At 38.9% G+C, this 17,457-nt stretch overlaps 2 protein-coding genes across 7 annotated transcripts in view; one reads left to right on the forward strand and one right to left on the reverse strand.

Moving 5' to 3' along the window:
* Positions 1-659: 659 nt before the first annotated feature.
* On the reverse strand, positions 660-14,733 carry LOC138315684 (ATPase WRNIP1-like). 4 transcript variants are annotated; one of them, XM_069256891.1, is made up of 7 exons: positions 14,012-14,732; positions 12,659-12,853; positions 11,350-11,582; positions 10,285-10,664; positions 7,436-7,515; positions 6,192-6,357; positions 660-778 (listed from the first exon to the last, which is right to left on the reverse strand). In XM_069256891.1, the coding sequence occupies exons 1-7, from the start codon at positions 14,675-14,677 to the stop codon at positions 675-677; spliced, it is 1,824 nt and encodes a 607-aa protein (XP_069112992.1). In that variant the 5' UTR covers positions 14,678-14,732; the 3' UTR covers positions 660-674. The 4 variants fall into 4 exon arrangements, with proteins under 4 accessions (XP_069112992.1, XP_069112993.1, XP_069112995.1 ...); XM_069256892.1 differs by lacking the exons at positions 660-778; positions 6,192-6,357; positions 7,436-7,515 and adding an exon at positions 7,869-8,216 and having other exon boundaries at positions 14,012-14,733; XM_069256894.1 differs by lacking the exons at positions 660-778; positions 6,192-6,357; positions 7,436-7,515 and adding an exon at positions 8,242-8,303 and having other exon boundaries at positions 14,012-14,733.
* A 216-nt stretch (positions 14,734-14,949) lies between these two features.
* Positions 14,950-17,457, forward strand: part of LOC138315685 (NEDD8-activating enzyme E1 regulatory subunit-like) — a 32,880-nt gene continuing 30,372 nt past the window's right edge. For all 3 annotated transcript variants that reach the window (XM_069256895.1, XM_069256897.1, XM_069256896.1), the window contains exons 1-6: positions 14,950-15,018; positions 15,614-15,717; positions 16,202-16,262; positions 16,476-16,506; positions 16,786-16,857; positions 17,095-17,174. In XM_069256895.1, coding sequence (XP_069112996.1) covers positions 14,960-15,018; positions 15,614-15,717; positions 16,202-16,262; positions 16,476-16,506; positions 16,786-16,857; positions 17,095-17,174 — 407 coding nt within the window. In that variant the 5' untranslated portion in view covers positions 14,950-14,959. The remainder of the gene's footprint in view (positions 15,019-15,613; positions 15,718-16,201; positions 16,263-16,475; positions 16,507-16,785; positions 16,858-17,094; positions 17,175-17,457) is intronic.

Here is a 17,457-nt window from a genome sequence, read left to right on the forward strand (position 1 = left end):
CTATATGATTAAAAGGAATATTTAGTGATAAATGAAGGACTCTCCAACGAAAACGACTCAGTCCGACAATTTGAAATGTCACCCAAGGTGGGTTATAGGCCCACACTACAAGATTACATGATCGTGTGGTATCATCACAAAATGATCTTGATGATGGGCGCGACAATTGCAAATAGGATTCCATCCCACGAATTGTGGTCACAATCAGAGGACACTACTGCGTCATACCTACCGAGTACACAAACATGTGTTGGAAGCGGTTGAGTGTCGTGTACCTTGGTTTGACTAAACACAACGAAATTAAATACATCTCTGACATAGAAGCGAATGCCCATGGAACCAATAGTCTTTTTAATAATGTAAGCCATCAGCATATCAGATTATAGTGCGTTCCACATTCAAATTACTCATTTATTAGGCCAACCAGACAAATATTGAAGAACATTCAATACTGAGCTGGTAGATAGTACAGTTCTCCAACCGTGAGACAACATTAAATCGTATCTAACATCAGCATGTAGCATAATTGAGAAGCTGATAGATGTATACAGAGATTCCCTTGATCCTGTGGTTGCAACATACATACTATCATTCGTGATGGTTTTTTCTCTCTCTCAGGAATTCTCTCTCAAGAATCATAAACACACAACAAGGATGTAAAAGTGTTAAGTATTTTATTTCTCTGTAAAAAAGTTGATGTGTTTGAGTTCTGGTGGGAGATAATCTTGGTCCACAGGATCGTCATAATCAGGATTGTACTTGTAACCTTTACCATAACCTGTAACAAAAAAAGATCGACAACTGGGACTATTGCTGAAAATCACAACATTTGGGTAACTGTGAAAGGGGTGCGACTTAATTGATTAATTTAGACCTTTCCGTAACAGAAAAGGGGGCAACCTGCATTTCTTTGTTTGTTTAACAGAATAATGGAGGAAACGAATTCTTCCTCAAATCACAAGTTCGAGAAAAAACAATTATATCTCAATTATGGTGCTTTGATATTTGCATTAATACTTGCATCCCTCGAAGGTACAAAGTTCATTAACATCGCTAAACGAACTCCGCTGGCATCCTATCAAAGATATAAAATCATATGACGTCCCCACAAAGTACAAACGGTCCACCAACATCCCCACAAAGGTAAATAGACCACTGACATCCACTCAAAGGTAGAAAGACTACAGACATACCCATAAAGATGCAAAGAACACTTACAATCATACAAAGATGCAAAGACCACTGACATACCCATAAAGATGCAAAGAACACTTACAATCATACAAAGATGCAAAGACCACTGACATCCACACAAAGTTACAAAGAGCATTAACGTTCCCATAAAGGTACAAAGACGAGTGACATCCCCCACAAAGGTATAAAGACCAATAACATCACCACTAAGGCAAAATGACCAACGAAATCCCCACAAAAGTAAAAAACCACTGACATCCCCAACAAAGGTACAAAGACTACTGACATCCCAGCAAAGATGCAAAGAATAGCGACATCCCCAACTAAGGCAAAATGACCAACGAAATCCCCACAAAAGTAAAAAACCACTGACATCCCCAACAAAGGTACAAAGACTACTGACATCCCAGCAAAGATGCAAAGAATAGCGACATCCCCATAAAGATACAAAGACCAATGACTTCCTCACAAAGATACCAAGACTACTGACGTCCCCACAAAGATACAAATACCACTGATTTCCCCACAAAGATACCAAGACTACTGACATCCCCACAAAGGTCCCTATAAAGGCATAAAGACAGAAAGACAAATGACATCCTTACAAAGGTACAAAGACCACTGACTTCCAAACAAAGATACAAAGACCATTGACATTCCCAGAAAGATACAACGACTACTGATATCCTAGAAAGGTATAAAGACTTATGACATCCCCATACCTTACAAAGGTACAAAGACCACTGATATCCCCTCAAAGTTACAAAGACCAATGACATACCCACAAAGATACAACGACTGCTTACGTCCCCACAAAGATAGGAAGACTACTGACATACCCACAAAGATACAAAGACCGCTGACATCTCCACAAAGATACAAAGACCGCTGACATCTCCACAAAGATACAAAGACCACTGATATCCCCACAAAGATACAAAGACTACTGAATTCCCCACTAAGATACAAAGACCACTGACATCCCCACAAAGATACAAAGACTACTGACATCCCCACAAAGATACAAAGACCAGTGACTTCCACACCAAGATACAAAGACCGCTGATGTCCCCTCAAAGTCACAAAGACCAATGACATTCTCACAAAGATACAAAGACCAATGGCATACTCACAAAGATACAAAGACTATTGACATCCCCACAAAGATACAAAGACTACTGACTTCCTCACAAAGATACAAAGACCAATGGCATACTCACAAAGATACAAAGACTATTGACATCCCCACAAAGATACAAAGACTATTGACATCCACACCAAGATACAAAGACCGCTGATGTCCCCTCAAAGTTACAAAGACCAATGACATTCTCACAAAGATACAAAGACCAATGGCATACTCACAAAGATACAAAGACTATTGACATCCCCACAAAGATACAAAGACCACTGACATACTCACAAAGATACAAAGACTATTGACATCCCCACAAAGATACAAAGACTACTGACTTCCTCACAAAGATACAAAGACCAATGGCATACTCACAAAGATACAAAGACTATTGACATCCCCACAAAGATACAAAGACCACTGACTTCCACACCAAGATACAAAGACCGCTGATGTCCCCTCAAAGTTACAAAGACCAATGACATTCTCACAAAGATACAAAGACTATTGACATCCCCACAAAGATACAAAGACCACTGACATCCCCACAAAGATACAAAGACCACTGACTTCCACACCAAGATACAAAGACCGCTGATGTCCCCTCAAAGATACAAAGACCAATGACATTCTCACAAAGATACAAAGACCAATGACATACTCACAAAGATACAAAGACCAATGACATACTCACAAAGATACAAATACTGCTTACGTCCCCACAAAGATACAAGACTATTGACATCCCCACAAAGATACAATGACCACTGACTTCCACACCAAGATACAAATGCCACTGACTTTCCTACAAATATATAAAGGCCACTGACTTCCCCACAAAGATACAAAGATCAATAATATCCCAACAAAGGTACAAAGACCGCTGACGTTCCCACAAAGGTACAAAGACCGCTGATGTCCCCTCAAAGTTACAAAGACCAATGACATTCTCACAAAGATACAAAGACTATTGACATCCCCACAAAGATACAATGACCACTGACTTCCACACCAAGATACAAATGCCACTGACTTTCCTACAAATATATAAAGGCCACTGACTTCCCCACAAAGATACAAAGATCAATAATATCCCAACAAAGGTACAAAGACCGCTGACGTTCCCACAAAGGTACAAAGACCACTGACATCCCCACAAACACACAAGACCGTTGACGTCCCAACCAAGGTACATATAACCACTGACTTTACCACAAAGGCCAATGAAATCCTTACAAAAGTAAAAAGACCAATGACGTTCCCACAAAGGTACAAACCCACTGACGTTCCCTCAAAGGTACAAACCAACTGACGTTCCAACAAAGGTACAAACCCACTGACGTTCCCACAAAGTACAAACCCACTGTCGTTTCCACCAAGGTACAAACCCACTGACGTTTCCACAAAGGTGGAAAGGCTAATGATATCTCCACAAAGGTCACTACAAAGGCACAGAAAGACTAATGACATCATTACAAATGTACAAAGACCGCTGACGTCCCCACAAGGATACAAAGACCAATGACTTCCCTACAAAGATACAAAGACTACTGACATCCCCACATAGGTCCCCATCAAGACAGAAAGACTAATGACATCCTTACAAAGGTACAAAAACCACTGACATCCTTACAAAGATACAAAGACTACTGACATTCTAGAAAGGCACAAAGACTACTGACATCCCCACAAAGATACAAAGACTACTGACTTCCACACCAAGATACACATGCCACTGACTTCCCTACAAAGACATAAAGGCCACTGACTTCCCCAAAACGATACATAGATCAATAATATCCCAACAAAGGAACAAAGACCGCTGACGTTTCCACAAAGGTACAAAGACCACTGACATCCCCACAAAGTCACAAAGACTGCTGACGTCCCAACCTGGGTACTTAAACCACTGATTTTACCATATGAAATCCTAACAAAGGTAATAAGACCAATGACGTTCCCACAAAGGTACAAACCCACTGACGTTCCAAAAAAGGTGCAAACCCACTGACGTTCCCACAAAGGTACAAACTCACTGACGTTCCCACAAAGGTACATTCCCACTGACGTTCCCACAAAGGTACAAACCCACTGACGTTCCCACAAAGATACAAACCCACTGACGTTCCCACAAAGGTACAAATCCACTGACGTTCCCACAAAGGTACAAACCCACTGACGTTCCCATAAAGATACAAACCCACTGAAATTCCAACAAAGGTACAAAGACCACTGACGTTCCCACAAAGGTACACTCCCACTGACGTTCCCACAAAGGTACAAACCCACTGACGTTCCCACAAAGGTGCAAACCCACTGACGTTCCCACAAAGATACAAACCCACTGACGTTCCCACAAAGGTACAAACCCACTGACGTTCCCACAAAGGTACAAACCCACTGACGTTCCCACATAGGTACAAACACATTGCCGTTCCCACAAAGGTACAAACCCACTGACGTTCCCACATAGGTACAAACCCACTGCCGTTCCCACAAAGGTACAAACCCACTGACGTTCCCACAAAGGTACAAACCCACTGACGTTCCCACAAAGGTACAAACCCACTGACGTTCCCACAAAGGTACAAACCCACTGACGTTCCCACAAAGGTACAAATCCACTGACGTTCCCAAAAAGACTAAGATATCTCCACAAGTCACCACAAAGGCACAAAGACAGAAAGACTAATGGCATCATTACAAAGGTACAAAGACCGCTGACGTCCCCACAAGGATACAAAGACTACTGACATCCCCACAAAGGTCCCCATAAAGACAGAAAGACTAATGACATCCTTACAAAGGTCCAAAAACAACTGATGTCCCCACAAAGGTACAAAGACCAATGACTTCCCCACAAAGATACAAAGACTACTGACATCCCCACAAAGGTCCCCATCAAGACAGAAAGACTAATGACATCCTTACAAAGGTACAAAGACCACTGACTTCCCCACAAAGATACAAAGACTACTGACATCCCCACAAAGGTCCCCATCAAGACAGAAAGACTAATGACATCCTTACAAAGGTACAAAGACCACTGACGTCCCCACAAAGGTACAAAGACTACTGACATCCCCACAAAGGTCCCCATAAAGACAGAAAGACTAATGACATCCCCACAAAGGTACAAAGACCAGTGATATCCCCACAAAGGTACAAAGACCACAGAGTTCCCCACAAAGATACAAAGACCGCTTACATTCCCAAAAAGATACTAAGACCACAGACGGCCCAACACAGAAAAAAATAATACTGACATCCCACAAAGGTACAAATTCTACTGGTATACTCACAAATGTACAAAGACATCGTTTAAAGCAGAATGTAATTCGGCAAGAACTGCAATAGGTGTAGCCTTGTCCACAGTTCAAGACTTTTGATATATAATGAAGTCTTGTTGAAAATTAAATTGAAGCCATAGATATCTCCACAAAGGTGCCAAATCCAGTGATTATGGCAAGAGACAATAATATCCCGAAAAGATACAAACCACAAAATAAAACCATATTCTCTCATTGTATGACCTAAACAGACACAATTAATTCTACATTGATTTACAAATAATACAGACAAGAATTCCACGGAAGTGGATGAGTCGCCTGCACAGCATCACAAAAAATTGTTATTTACAGTTGAAAATATTGTTAATAATTAGGTGAAGTTATCAAGTCCCGTAACTCTTGCAAATATTGATGAAAAGCGATATACCAAATTTGGTTGAAATCGGACAATAAATAATTCAGTTATCGCACGAAAACACTTTCCTGGAAGCCGACGCCGACGACACTGACGTCAACAAAGTTTTACCTAAGTATCTCCCTTGCATTGCATGCAATACAAAAATGAATGTTACCTAAAGACTTCATCAGTTTGGTGGAGGCGTTCCTCAGATGAAGTGGAACCGATGGCTGTGTGCCCTGATGACCTTTGACTTGAGTTTTAGCCTGACTGTATGCTTTGTATATTTCTACAGACTTGGGTGCCCGGCAAAGATATACTGTACACTGGGCTAGGATCACCTGTAAATTATTAAATAGGTATAAAACCCTCTATAACCAGATTTTGTTTATATTCATATTTCAACAAGAGGCCCAAAGGGCCTTAACAGTCATCTGACAACCTTGGCAATAATAAAATTAATTACATATGGTGTCACTTTGTCAGGACCATGTCAGGATCATTTTCAATTTCTTTCAACAAGTTTTATTTCAAACAAGAGGCCCAAGAGCCTTAACATATAGGAAATTAATTAGATATAGTGTCATGGTAGCCATCTTCGATTTTTTTGGGATCAACTAGAGATGTAACAATACTTTGTTGGGACCATGTCAGGATCATTTCATGCAAGTTTCAGCCAAATCGCACCGGTACAACTTGAGAAGAAGATCAAAATGTGTTTTAAAGATGGCAGCCACAGCCGCCATCTTCGATTTCGGATCGACCTGAAAAATAACAACACTTTGTCGGCTTCATGTCAGGATCATTTTATGCAAGTTTCAGCCAAATTGCAACGGTAGAACTTGAGAAGAAGTTCTAAATGTGTTTTAAAGATGGCAGCCACAGCCGCCATCTTGGATTTCGGATCGACCCAAAAAATAACAACACTTTGTCGGGACCATGTCAGGATCATATCATGTAAGTTTCAGCTAAATCGCACCGGTAGAACTTGAGAAGAAGTTCAAAATGTGAAAAGATAATGCACAGCGGACATCGCACAGTGGACGGCGCACGGCGGACGACGATGGACGAAACATGACGACTATATACTAAAAATGTTTCAGAGGAACTTGATAAATCATGTACATGTAGGCATTATCAAAGGAAAGCTGGAAATACAGTTTGAAACTTCCTTGGAAACAGCAATTAGGAACCCGTAATATTAAATTATAAGTTATACAAAGTACAACATATTAACACAACAAGGGACCAAGAGACAACTACCAAATTAAATGAAATTTGAGAAATATCTAATGAGTACTTTCTGAGTAATAAGAATTAAGTGAAATGTTTTATGGATAAATATTTAAGAAAATTGAAAAAAAAAGATAAAAAGCCATTTGAATAGCATGACAGAAATAAAGTATACTTCTAACTTACATCACATTCCGGCATCCCTATCAAATGACAAGCCTGATATGCAGACACAGCCTGAGTCAAGGCTGAAGGATCAGCAAGACCTACAAACAGTATTATACTGGGTACATTGTATCACATTCACTGGCACACAGACACAGCCTGAGTTAAGGCTGAAGGATCAGCAAGACCTACAAACAGTATTATACAGGGTACATTGTATCACATTCACTGGCACACAGACACAGCCTGAGTTAAGGCTGAAGGATCAGCAAGACCTACAAACAGTATTATACAGGGGTACATTGTATCACATTCACTGGTACACAGACACAGCCTGAGTCAAGGCTGAAGGATCAGCAAGACCTACAAACAGTATTATACAGGGGTACCTTGTATCACATTCACTGGTACACAGACACAGCCTGGGTCAAAGCTGAAGGGTCAGCAAGACCTGCAAACAGTATTATACAGGGGTACATTGTATCACATTCACTGGTACACAGACACAGCCTGAGTCAAGGCTGAAGGATCAGCAAGACCTACAAACAGTATTATACAGGGTACATTGTATCACATTCACTGGCACACAGACACAGCCTGAGTTAAGGCTGAAGGATCAGCAAGACCTACAAACAGTATTATACAGGGTACATTGTATCACATTTCACTGGTACACAGACACAGCCTGTGTCAAGGCTGAAGGGTCAGCAAGACCTACAACCAGTATTATACAGGGGTACATTGTATCACATTCACTGGCACACAGACACAGCCTGAGTCAAGGCTGAAGGATCAGCAAGACCTACAAACAGTATTATACAGGGTACATTGTATCACATTCACTGGCACACAGACACAGCCTGAGTTAAGGCTGAAGGATCAGCAAGACCTACAACCAGTATTATACAGAAGTACATTGTATCACATTCACCGGCACACAGACACAGTTTGGGTCAAGGCTGAAGGGTCAGCAAAACCTACAAACAGTATTATACAGGGGTACATGATATCACATTTCACTGGTACTCAGACACAACCTGGATCAAGGCTGAGGATCAGCAAGACCTACAAACAGTATTATACAGGAGTACATCATATCACATTGCACTGGTACACAGACACAACCTGGATCAAGGCTGAGGATCAGCAAGACCTACAAACAGTATTATACAGAAGTACATTGTATCACATTTCACTGGTACACAGACACAACCTGGGTCAAGGCTGCAGGATCAGCAAGACCTACAAACAGTATTATACAGGGGTACATCATATCACATTTCACTGGTACACAGACACAGCCTTAGTCAAGGCTGAATGGTCAGCAAGACCTACAAACAGTATTATACAGGGGTACATTGTATCACATTACACTGGTACACAGACACAGCCTGTGTCAAGGCAGAAGGATCAGCAAGACCTACAAACATCATTATACAGGGGTGCATTGTAGCAAGTTTCACTGGTACACAGACACAACCTGGTTCAAGGCTGCAGGATCAGCAAGACCTACAAACATTATGATACAGGGGTACATTGAATCACATTTCACTGATAAGCAGACACAACCTGGGTCAAGGCTGAAGGATCAGCAAGACCTGCATTATACAAACAGTATTATACATAGGTACATTGTATCACATTTCACTTGTACCGAAACACAACCTGGGTCAAGGCTGAAGGATCAGCAAGACCTACAAACATTATTATACAGTGGTACATCATATCACATTTCCCTGGTACACAGACACAACCTGGGTCAAGGCTGAAGGGTCAGCAAGACCTACAAACAGTATTATACAGGGGTACATTGTATCACATTCACTGGTACACAGACACAGCCTGTGTTAAGGCTGAAGGATCAGCAAGACCTACAAACAGTATTATACAGGGGTACATTGTATCACATTCACTGGTACACAGACACAGCCTGTGTTAAGGCTGAAGGATCAGCAAGACCTACAAACAGTATTATACAGGGGTACATCATAACACATTCACTGGTACACAGACACAACCTGGGTCAAGGCTGAAGGGTCAGCAAAACCTACAAACAGCATTATACAGTGGTACATTGTATCACATTTCACTGGTACACAGACACACAAAAACCTACAAAAAAAGACCTACAATCAGTATTATACAGGGGTACATTGTATCCGTTTCACTGCACAGATGCTGTAGTCTAAATGGAGTGATACTATGTACAAAATAATGGTAGATATAGCATACAATTGTAGCCTTCAGGCAGTTGAAGCTAACTTTTAATTAAGTTCCTGTATTACAAATGTTTCAATCCTCAGCAAATTCATCCCAGATCCATATATCCACTCTGTTTCATAGAGGATCTGACAACATCCCATAAAGGGTCATATTTTGGTAACGTTTCAGATTGACCAGTCAAATTTTAATTTCCAAAATACTTGATGGGGACAAAATAGTTTACAAGGGCTGTCAGAAAAGCGTTTGTTTATGAAATCTCTTCAACCATTGAAGGAAACATAGCTACTTGTATATGATTGGATGAAATATTGTTTTCAGTTGATGTGGATAGGTGGAGAAAATGTGTTTGAACTGAAGTATGGTGAGTATAAAGGTCTTCAGAACATGACTTGTAATACGGATATATGATGTGGTCAAATCCTCTATTGATATCATGGTCTGTATTTTAATATGATGTTGTCAAATCCTCTATTGATATAATGGTCTGTACTTTAATATGATGTGGTCAAATCCTCTATTGATATCATGGTCTGTATTTTAATATGATGTTGTCAAATCCTCTATTGATATCATGGTCTGTATTTTAATCAATTTGCAGCATATTGAATTGAATACTAATGAGATGTACCACTAGTGTATTTACTTACCAACATCTTCACTGGCTACTCTGATCAGTCTACGGGCAACATACAATGGATTCTCTCCCCCTTCTAACATCCTGGCCAGCCAGTAGAGGGCAGCAGTGGCATCAGAACCACGGATAGACTTGTGTAAGGCAGATACACAGTTGTAATGTTCCTCTCCAGCCCGATCATACAGGACATGTGACCGCTGAAGCCCCTCCTTTACATCGGCTGTCGTCACAACAGGTTGCCGCCTAGATTGACAGAAGTCTCGGGATTGTCGGCCCTGCTGACACAGACGGGACTGTAGGGCCATATGGAGACTGTTGAGGGCTGCCCTGGCATCACCGTCACATAGATTAGATAGGGTCGTCAAGGCCTGCTGCTCTATATAGACACATCTCCTGAAAGTCAAACATTAAGTATGATACGGTACCTCACATCTTCATGTTATTAATGTGAAGATTATGGCATCATTCTATACATGCTATTGTTTCTCTGTAAGTGTGACCATGACTGTACCTGTAATCTTGTAACTGGCCTGTTAACCCATATCATTTGACCATGTCATGATATTGTAAAACACATGTAATAACGCTTTAATCACAGGTAATAATGACATCATAATCAAATCAAATATATGCTGCAGGACACATCCCAGTCTGATTTTGCCACTCTTACATACAAACAAAATTGAATTTTTGTCTGAATTTCCATAAATATCCAGTAATAGTAATATAATCTTATACTTGTGGCTAAGTAATATGTTTATTGGAGTCATTAAATATTTTGATATACCACTCACATCAAATAATTGAACTTGTTCAATAAATTTCATAGATAGCTACTTTTGTATGACTCTCATATAAACTTCCAAATGATTTATCTTATGAATGCCATCTAATTAAGAAGCATAAATACATATGTAAACAAGAAAAAGAATATAAGTGTCAGACTTCTCGAAACCAATTATATAATTGTAAGTCTCTCAATCACCATAAACCATTTCCTAACCAATACCTGTACACATACATCAAATTTCTAGTTGTTTCACTTCCTCATAGACTACCCAGCTGATAATCTACTTACCCTTCAGATTCCTCTCCTTCGTGTGTACCACCACTGCCATCTGTTAGGATATCCCCTCCTACAGCCAGTACTGCCTTGGTGAGAATGACCTGTAGATCCGAGGGTTCCAGTTTGTCAAGGGTTATGACACGACAACGACTCAGTAGGGCGCTGTTTACCTGGAAGGAAGGGTTCTCTGTGGTAGCCCCTATTAGGATGATGGTTCCATCCTCAACATGGGGCAGTAAGGAGTCCTATAATACAAAAAGGTATTCACTTTATGTGGCAAACCTACATCATACTTATAAGCTTTGTAAAAGAGCATGGAAAATACACATTCCTGTCCAGTACCATGACCAGGGCCGTTTTCGATTATACGGTTTGACTGGTTGGACCTAGTTGTTCGTTTATTAATTAAAGACAGACCTGGTGATTTTATATTGTTTTCAGATGAGCTTTGACAAAGCCCTCACAGGCCTGTATCAAAAACTGCAGGCCCGTCAGGATTTATACTTAAATATTGACTTTAACCAACGGTCGAACTGGTTGTTCCGAATAAACGAAAACGGCTCCGATTGAGCTGAAGAACACATGCTCCGCTAGCAGCTCGAGTGACAGAAACCGTATTAAACATTATGTACAAGCCACACCGACCTCCTCCTATTACAGCATACATAAGGCCAAAAAAGACATTTGGAATCATATGTCAACAGACTGTGAATCAGCAAAATTTCAATTGATTTGTCTGAATTAGATGTCTACGGTAGCAAGTCAAAGAGCATACACTAGCTAGTGCTAGGGTTGGATCGATTTACCGATATACAGGTTTGTACTGGTATTGAACAAAGTATCGGTTCCCGATACGGCAACATGCTGTATCGTTCAAATATTAAAAACTACCATTTTTCACTCCTTTTGACAGAAAATATCTATTAAAGCTCATTTAATATACCATCTGAGGAAAGGATTTCTGTAACATATTCTATTGATAGGAAGGGTCAAGCTTCCGAGTCACTTAGATGCACCAGAAATGTGTTTGTATAACCACAAATTCAACCTAGCAGTGCACATGACGGCTTGAAGTTGGCATGATGTGCAAATATCTAATTTGTTCAAATATGTCTAGTTTTCACAACATCAGTAACAATCTTAAAATGAAAAATATTTCCATTGTATTGTCAGTACGTATTGAGTATCGTTTCAGTGTAATGTCAATACAAAATGTATTGGTTCGTCTGTTCCGATACCCAATCCTACACTAGCATGTATATGGGTATTAGAGTTGAGAAAATTACTTTATAGATATTTGTTTGTATAAGTAATTATAAACCTGTTGGGTTTTGTTGAAGCGATGAATCTCATCCAAAAACAGAACTGTTTTTTTCTTCAGCATCCTCTGATCATTCTTAGCCACCTTGACGACCTCCTTGACGTCGTTCACTCCTGAGGTTGTTGCCGAAAGCTGGACAAACTTGAGGGTACTTCCTGATTTACACTGCTGTGCTATTATCTTAGCAAGTGTTGTCTACAAAACAGTGATGATTCATTATTAAATACAGCATCACAATGTACATTTCCCATGAGTTTTATAATACAACTACTAAAGTTGTGAAATCTAATCTGCAAATTTTGGCTTCAACCCCTAACACGTATCTTTACGTTTAGGGAGTCAGCAATAACAATGGTGTAGTCAACTAATAATTAAATTAATTAACTAAGGAAATGCTGAATAGTCTCTCCTTTTACCAGTGATATGATGTACATATCATAATTGTAATACATTATTTTCTTCTTCGTTCATAGAAATATGAAAAAAACCAACAACATTTACTTAACTTTATATATGTATCCCCCTTTGCTGACATCTATGCATGACCATGAGTCTGGAAGTATTCCAGTGTTGTATCATATAAAGCAGGACTAAAGGCACCATTGATACTCCAGGGGTTACTTTCACTGACAGTATATACACCTCTGGACTAACTCATAACAAAACAAGACTTTCTGTGCGACAACAGATGAGAAAGGCAATTTGGTCATTTGATGCACATCAAAAATTCGGGGAAAAAAATGTACAATATGACTATAAATGGCTTTGGGTATTGGCGTTGCTCTCTGTTAAACGGCAAAACTTCAAAGGAAGTCTCCATAGGCCTGTGATTGGTCAAGTTTTTATTCTTCTGAAATGCGTTGACTTAGTCCAGGGGTGGATATAACGACAATGATAGTAACTCGATCATGGAATATTGAAAATGAACTATAGAGAACTTAAATGGGACTCATTCATGTACAACGTGATACCTGATAACATTTGTGTGGGCTTATTGTTTTATATTGGTGATGGAATAAAATCAATAGATGATATCCCATGCTAAAATTATTTCAGTGGGAAGATTACAAAAAGCAAAATTCCAATCCCACTGAAGATACTATATATGTACCATGTGATATCTGATAAGGTTTGTTCACATGGTACATGATTGAGTCCCATTACATTGGGGATGCTAGAATGTGATGTAAGTTGGATATATAATCATGAATTTATATCAATTCTACTGTATGATACAGTAGTATTGATATACAGTGTACACGTATACGAGTAATATAAAACATCATTGGTAATGTTTTGATGTCGACATAATAAAGATGTTTATCAAACATAACAGCTAGAGTCGTTGTTCACCTTTCCACAGCCGGGAGGTCCCCACAGTATCAGGGATGGAATCTGATCTGTCTGAAGTAGTGACCGTAACAGACTCTTTTTCCCCACAGCCTTATCCTGGCCTATATAGTCCTCCAAAGATTTTGGTCGCATCTGTTCAGCCAATGGTTTACTGTTGGCAGACAAATGAATACTGGCTGTAGATCTATCATTTTTATCGTTGGATGAAGCACATCCCAGAGTAACAGAATTACCAAGGGTATGAGATTTTTTTGTCTCTTGTCCAGGATGATAGGCAGAGCAGGTATTACTCTTCATACTAAAAGAACTGTCAGCTTTATCTGATATATCAATATGGTTATTTTTACTGTCAATGCAGTCACTGTTATGATTCTTATTGCTGAAGAATGGAGATTTTTTCATGGATGCATCTTTATCCTTATGACCTTGACAAGAGCTTATTGTGTCCAGCTTCTGTTTCTTCTGCGAAGGACTGGTGTCGGTCTTCCCAGGCTTCAGACAGCCCCATGCATTGGTGTCGTTTGATTTGCGTTTTTTTGATAATTTGGGACTGTCACTCATATTTTCCTGTGCAGTTGTATTGTTTAGACACTCATTGACGTGCACGTCTATCTGTGATTGCTTGAAAGTCTTTTGACAAACGGGGCATTCCACATTCTCATCCATGTTGCAATGATGGAAAGCACTGCCCCACTACTTCAGGGGAGATAACTCTCAATCCCTCCAACTACACTATATGGTATACTCTAATGTTAGGCTTTCAAATATTTAGCCATATAATTAGTTGATAAACTTCATAGATATATATGGTTAAGAGCAAAATATGGCCGTTAACTTATTGTAGCATTTATCATGACGATATGCTATTTTAAACTTAAAATGATCTAACAAAATACTGACATATTATATTTCCCGCAAAAACAGAGTTACCTCCCTTCATTTTCCAAGATGGCGACTACCGGTAAAGACGGAGTAGACAAAAACAACAAATATGATCGGCAGCTCAGGTAACCTTTAAAATATGTCATTGTGAGGGCCCAGATTACTTTAACATTGCATTGTTTGCTTAAGCATACTTTCCAATATTCTTCAATTTAGATACAAAATCAGAATTGGAACTATCTTGACTAGTGACTGGAATCCTGGATGGACTCATTCGGTCCCGCTCCCTATCTTACACCAGAGATTGAAATGGTGTAAATCTCTGCTTGCACATAACTATAGTCTAGTGACATTAGTATTCCTCAATGTCACTTTTCCCCTATATGTCTTAAACATTGTTTTCGACCCCATACGTAAAGTTAGTCGGATCGAGTCCTACACATGTACATTTTTGCCTTCCTCAGGTCCTTTTTATCGTTCCTTATTCTTTGGTAAATTCCTCTTGTGTAGAAGTCGACATCAGATAAGAGTTGATATTTTCTAGTCAGCTTCTTTTATACTAAGTATACAATGAAATTTTGCAACCATGAAGAATTATTTACTATACATATTTTTGACAAAATTTGCAACAAGGTTGATCTGTTAGTAGATCTACTTTGTTTCCAAAAAACAACAGCAATTACAAAATATAAGTATATGTATATGATGTTTAAATTGTAGATTGTGGGGTGACCATGGCCAGGTTGCTCTAGAGTCGGCCAGAGTTTGTCTTGTTAATGCTACAGCCACAGGAACTGAGATACTGAAGAACCTCATCCTACCTGGTTTGTATCATACATGCTCATTGTATGAACTTTGACATACAATGTATACTTTGGTTTTGTTAGTTTAACACCGTATTGGCAGCGAGTGTCATTTAAGGATGTGCCAGGTTTATTGGTGGAGGAAAACCTGAGTATCTGGAGAAAAACCACTGACCAGCAATCAGTACCTGGCAATGAACGGCTCACATGGGATTCGAACTTGGAACCCGGAGGAGGAGGGCTTGTGGTAATTTGTCTGAACATCTTAATCTGTAGACCACTCCAAGCGAAAGCTAATATGAGATTGAGAAGCTTGGTTGGAGATAGAACCTGGGTTGGTCTGTGTTCGGGGGTGAACAAGTTTTAAAGGGGGGAGTAGTGTAGCAGGTTTTAATTGTACAAAGTGATACAGCCGCCTTCTAGCTGGCGGCACACTACTTTTGTCCTGTTACATCAGCATTAAAAACAAATATGATGACCAGAGTGTTTTTTTAATTTTATTCAGGGATTGGTGCCTTTACAATTGTTGATGGCAACAAAGTCCAAGGAGAGGATATAGGCAATAAGTAAGTATTAACAATTAATTTAAGTACATAATGAAAAACTCTGTGATCAATGTAAATAATCTATACCTTGAAAGATGTGATGATATTACAGTAATTAAATAATGTGCATACATAATAAGTAATTTGTACCACTGTAACATTGACTTAACATTATAGGAACCCTGCTCACCAATATAATTCTGTTATTTCTAAGACTTTTTTTTCCATTTACAGCTTTTTCCTTACCAAAGATTCCCTGGGCGAGGTAACTTGAAGTTTCATGAAATCATATAATTGACATGAACTGCAGCTTTGCACAAGCTGCACTATAAATATGAGACTATGTAGATTATATAGAAATTCATCTGCTTTTTCATCTCCGTGAATACTTCATTAAACTGTAATGAAGTGGTTAAAAAGTCAGTAATTTCAGATGCATATTCAAATATCAAAAATAAAAAATAAAGGAAGTGAAATATCAAATGGAAAAATTTAACAGTATATTTTTGTTAGTGTATACAGTATATGATGCAAACATTTCCAGTCGAGAGCAAAGGTAGCCACAGAGTTGCTAGGTGAGCTGAATCCTGATGTTACTGGAGACTATGTGGAAGATGTAAGTTATTGATTTCATTAATGCTTTATCTATGGTTTAAAAATACATAACATACTTAACAGTACTGTATAAAATGAAAGATGTATATACAGAATTAAATTCAAGTTAACAATAAATCTTGATTGTTTTTTTAATATTTTAAGTTAAAGGTACATTGATCTTTTAGTATCATGTGGTGGATAAACAAAATGTTTAGATCTCTATTGTTGATAATTTGCTTGCCTTATCTATTTTAAGCATCCAGAAAAGTTACTACAATCTAATCCCAGCTTCTTCAACACATGTACAATGGTGATTGCTACAAACCTTTGTGAAAGGTAAGGAACTTTTAAATAAGAAAATTAATATGAAATAAAAAGACGTAATGGGCGATAACTCTAGTTACCGTTCTTCAGGAACAAAATGGACCATAACACATAACGACTTTATAACACATAACGACTTTAGTAAATAAAAAAAACCAACAGTTGATTTTGTTAAAATTTTGAATGTAAATAAATCTCAATTTGATCTATGTGATTGAAATAATTGTCTAAACTACAAAAAATCATAAATGGGAAATAATTTGATGCAAAACCTCAAAAATTGGCATTTTGACCA

Source organism: Argopecten irradians, chromosome 2 (assembly GCF_041381155.1).
Source record: "Argopecten irradians isolate NY chromosome 2, Ai_NY, whole genome shotgun sequence".
Taxonomy (NCBI): domain Eukaryota; kingdom Metazoa; phylum Mollusca; class Bivalvia; order Pectinida; family Pectinidae; genus Argopecten; species Argopecten irradians.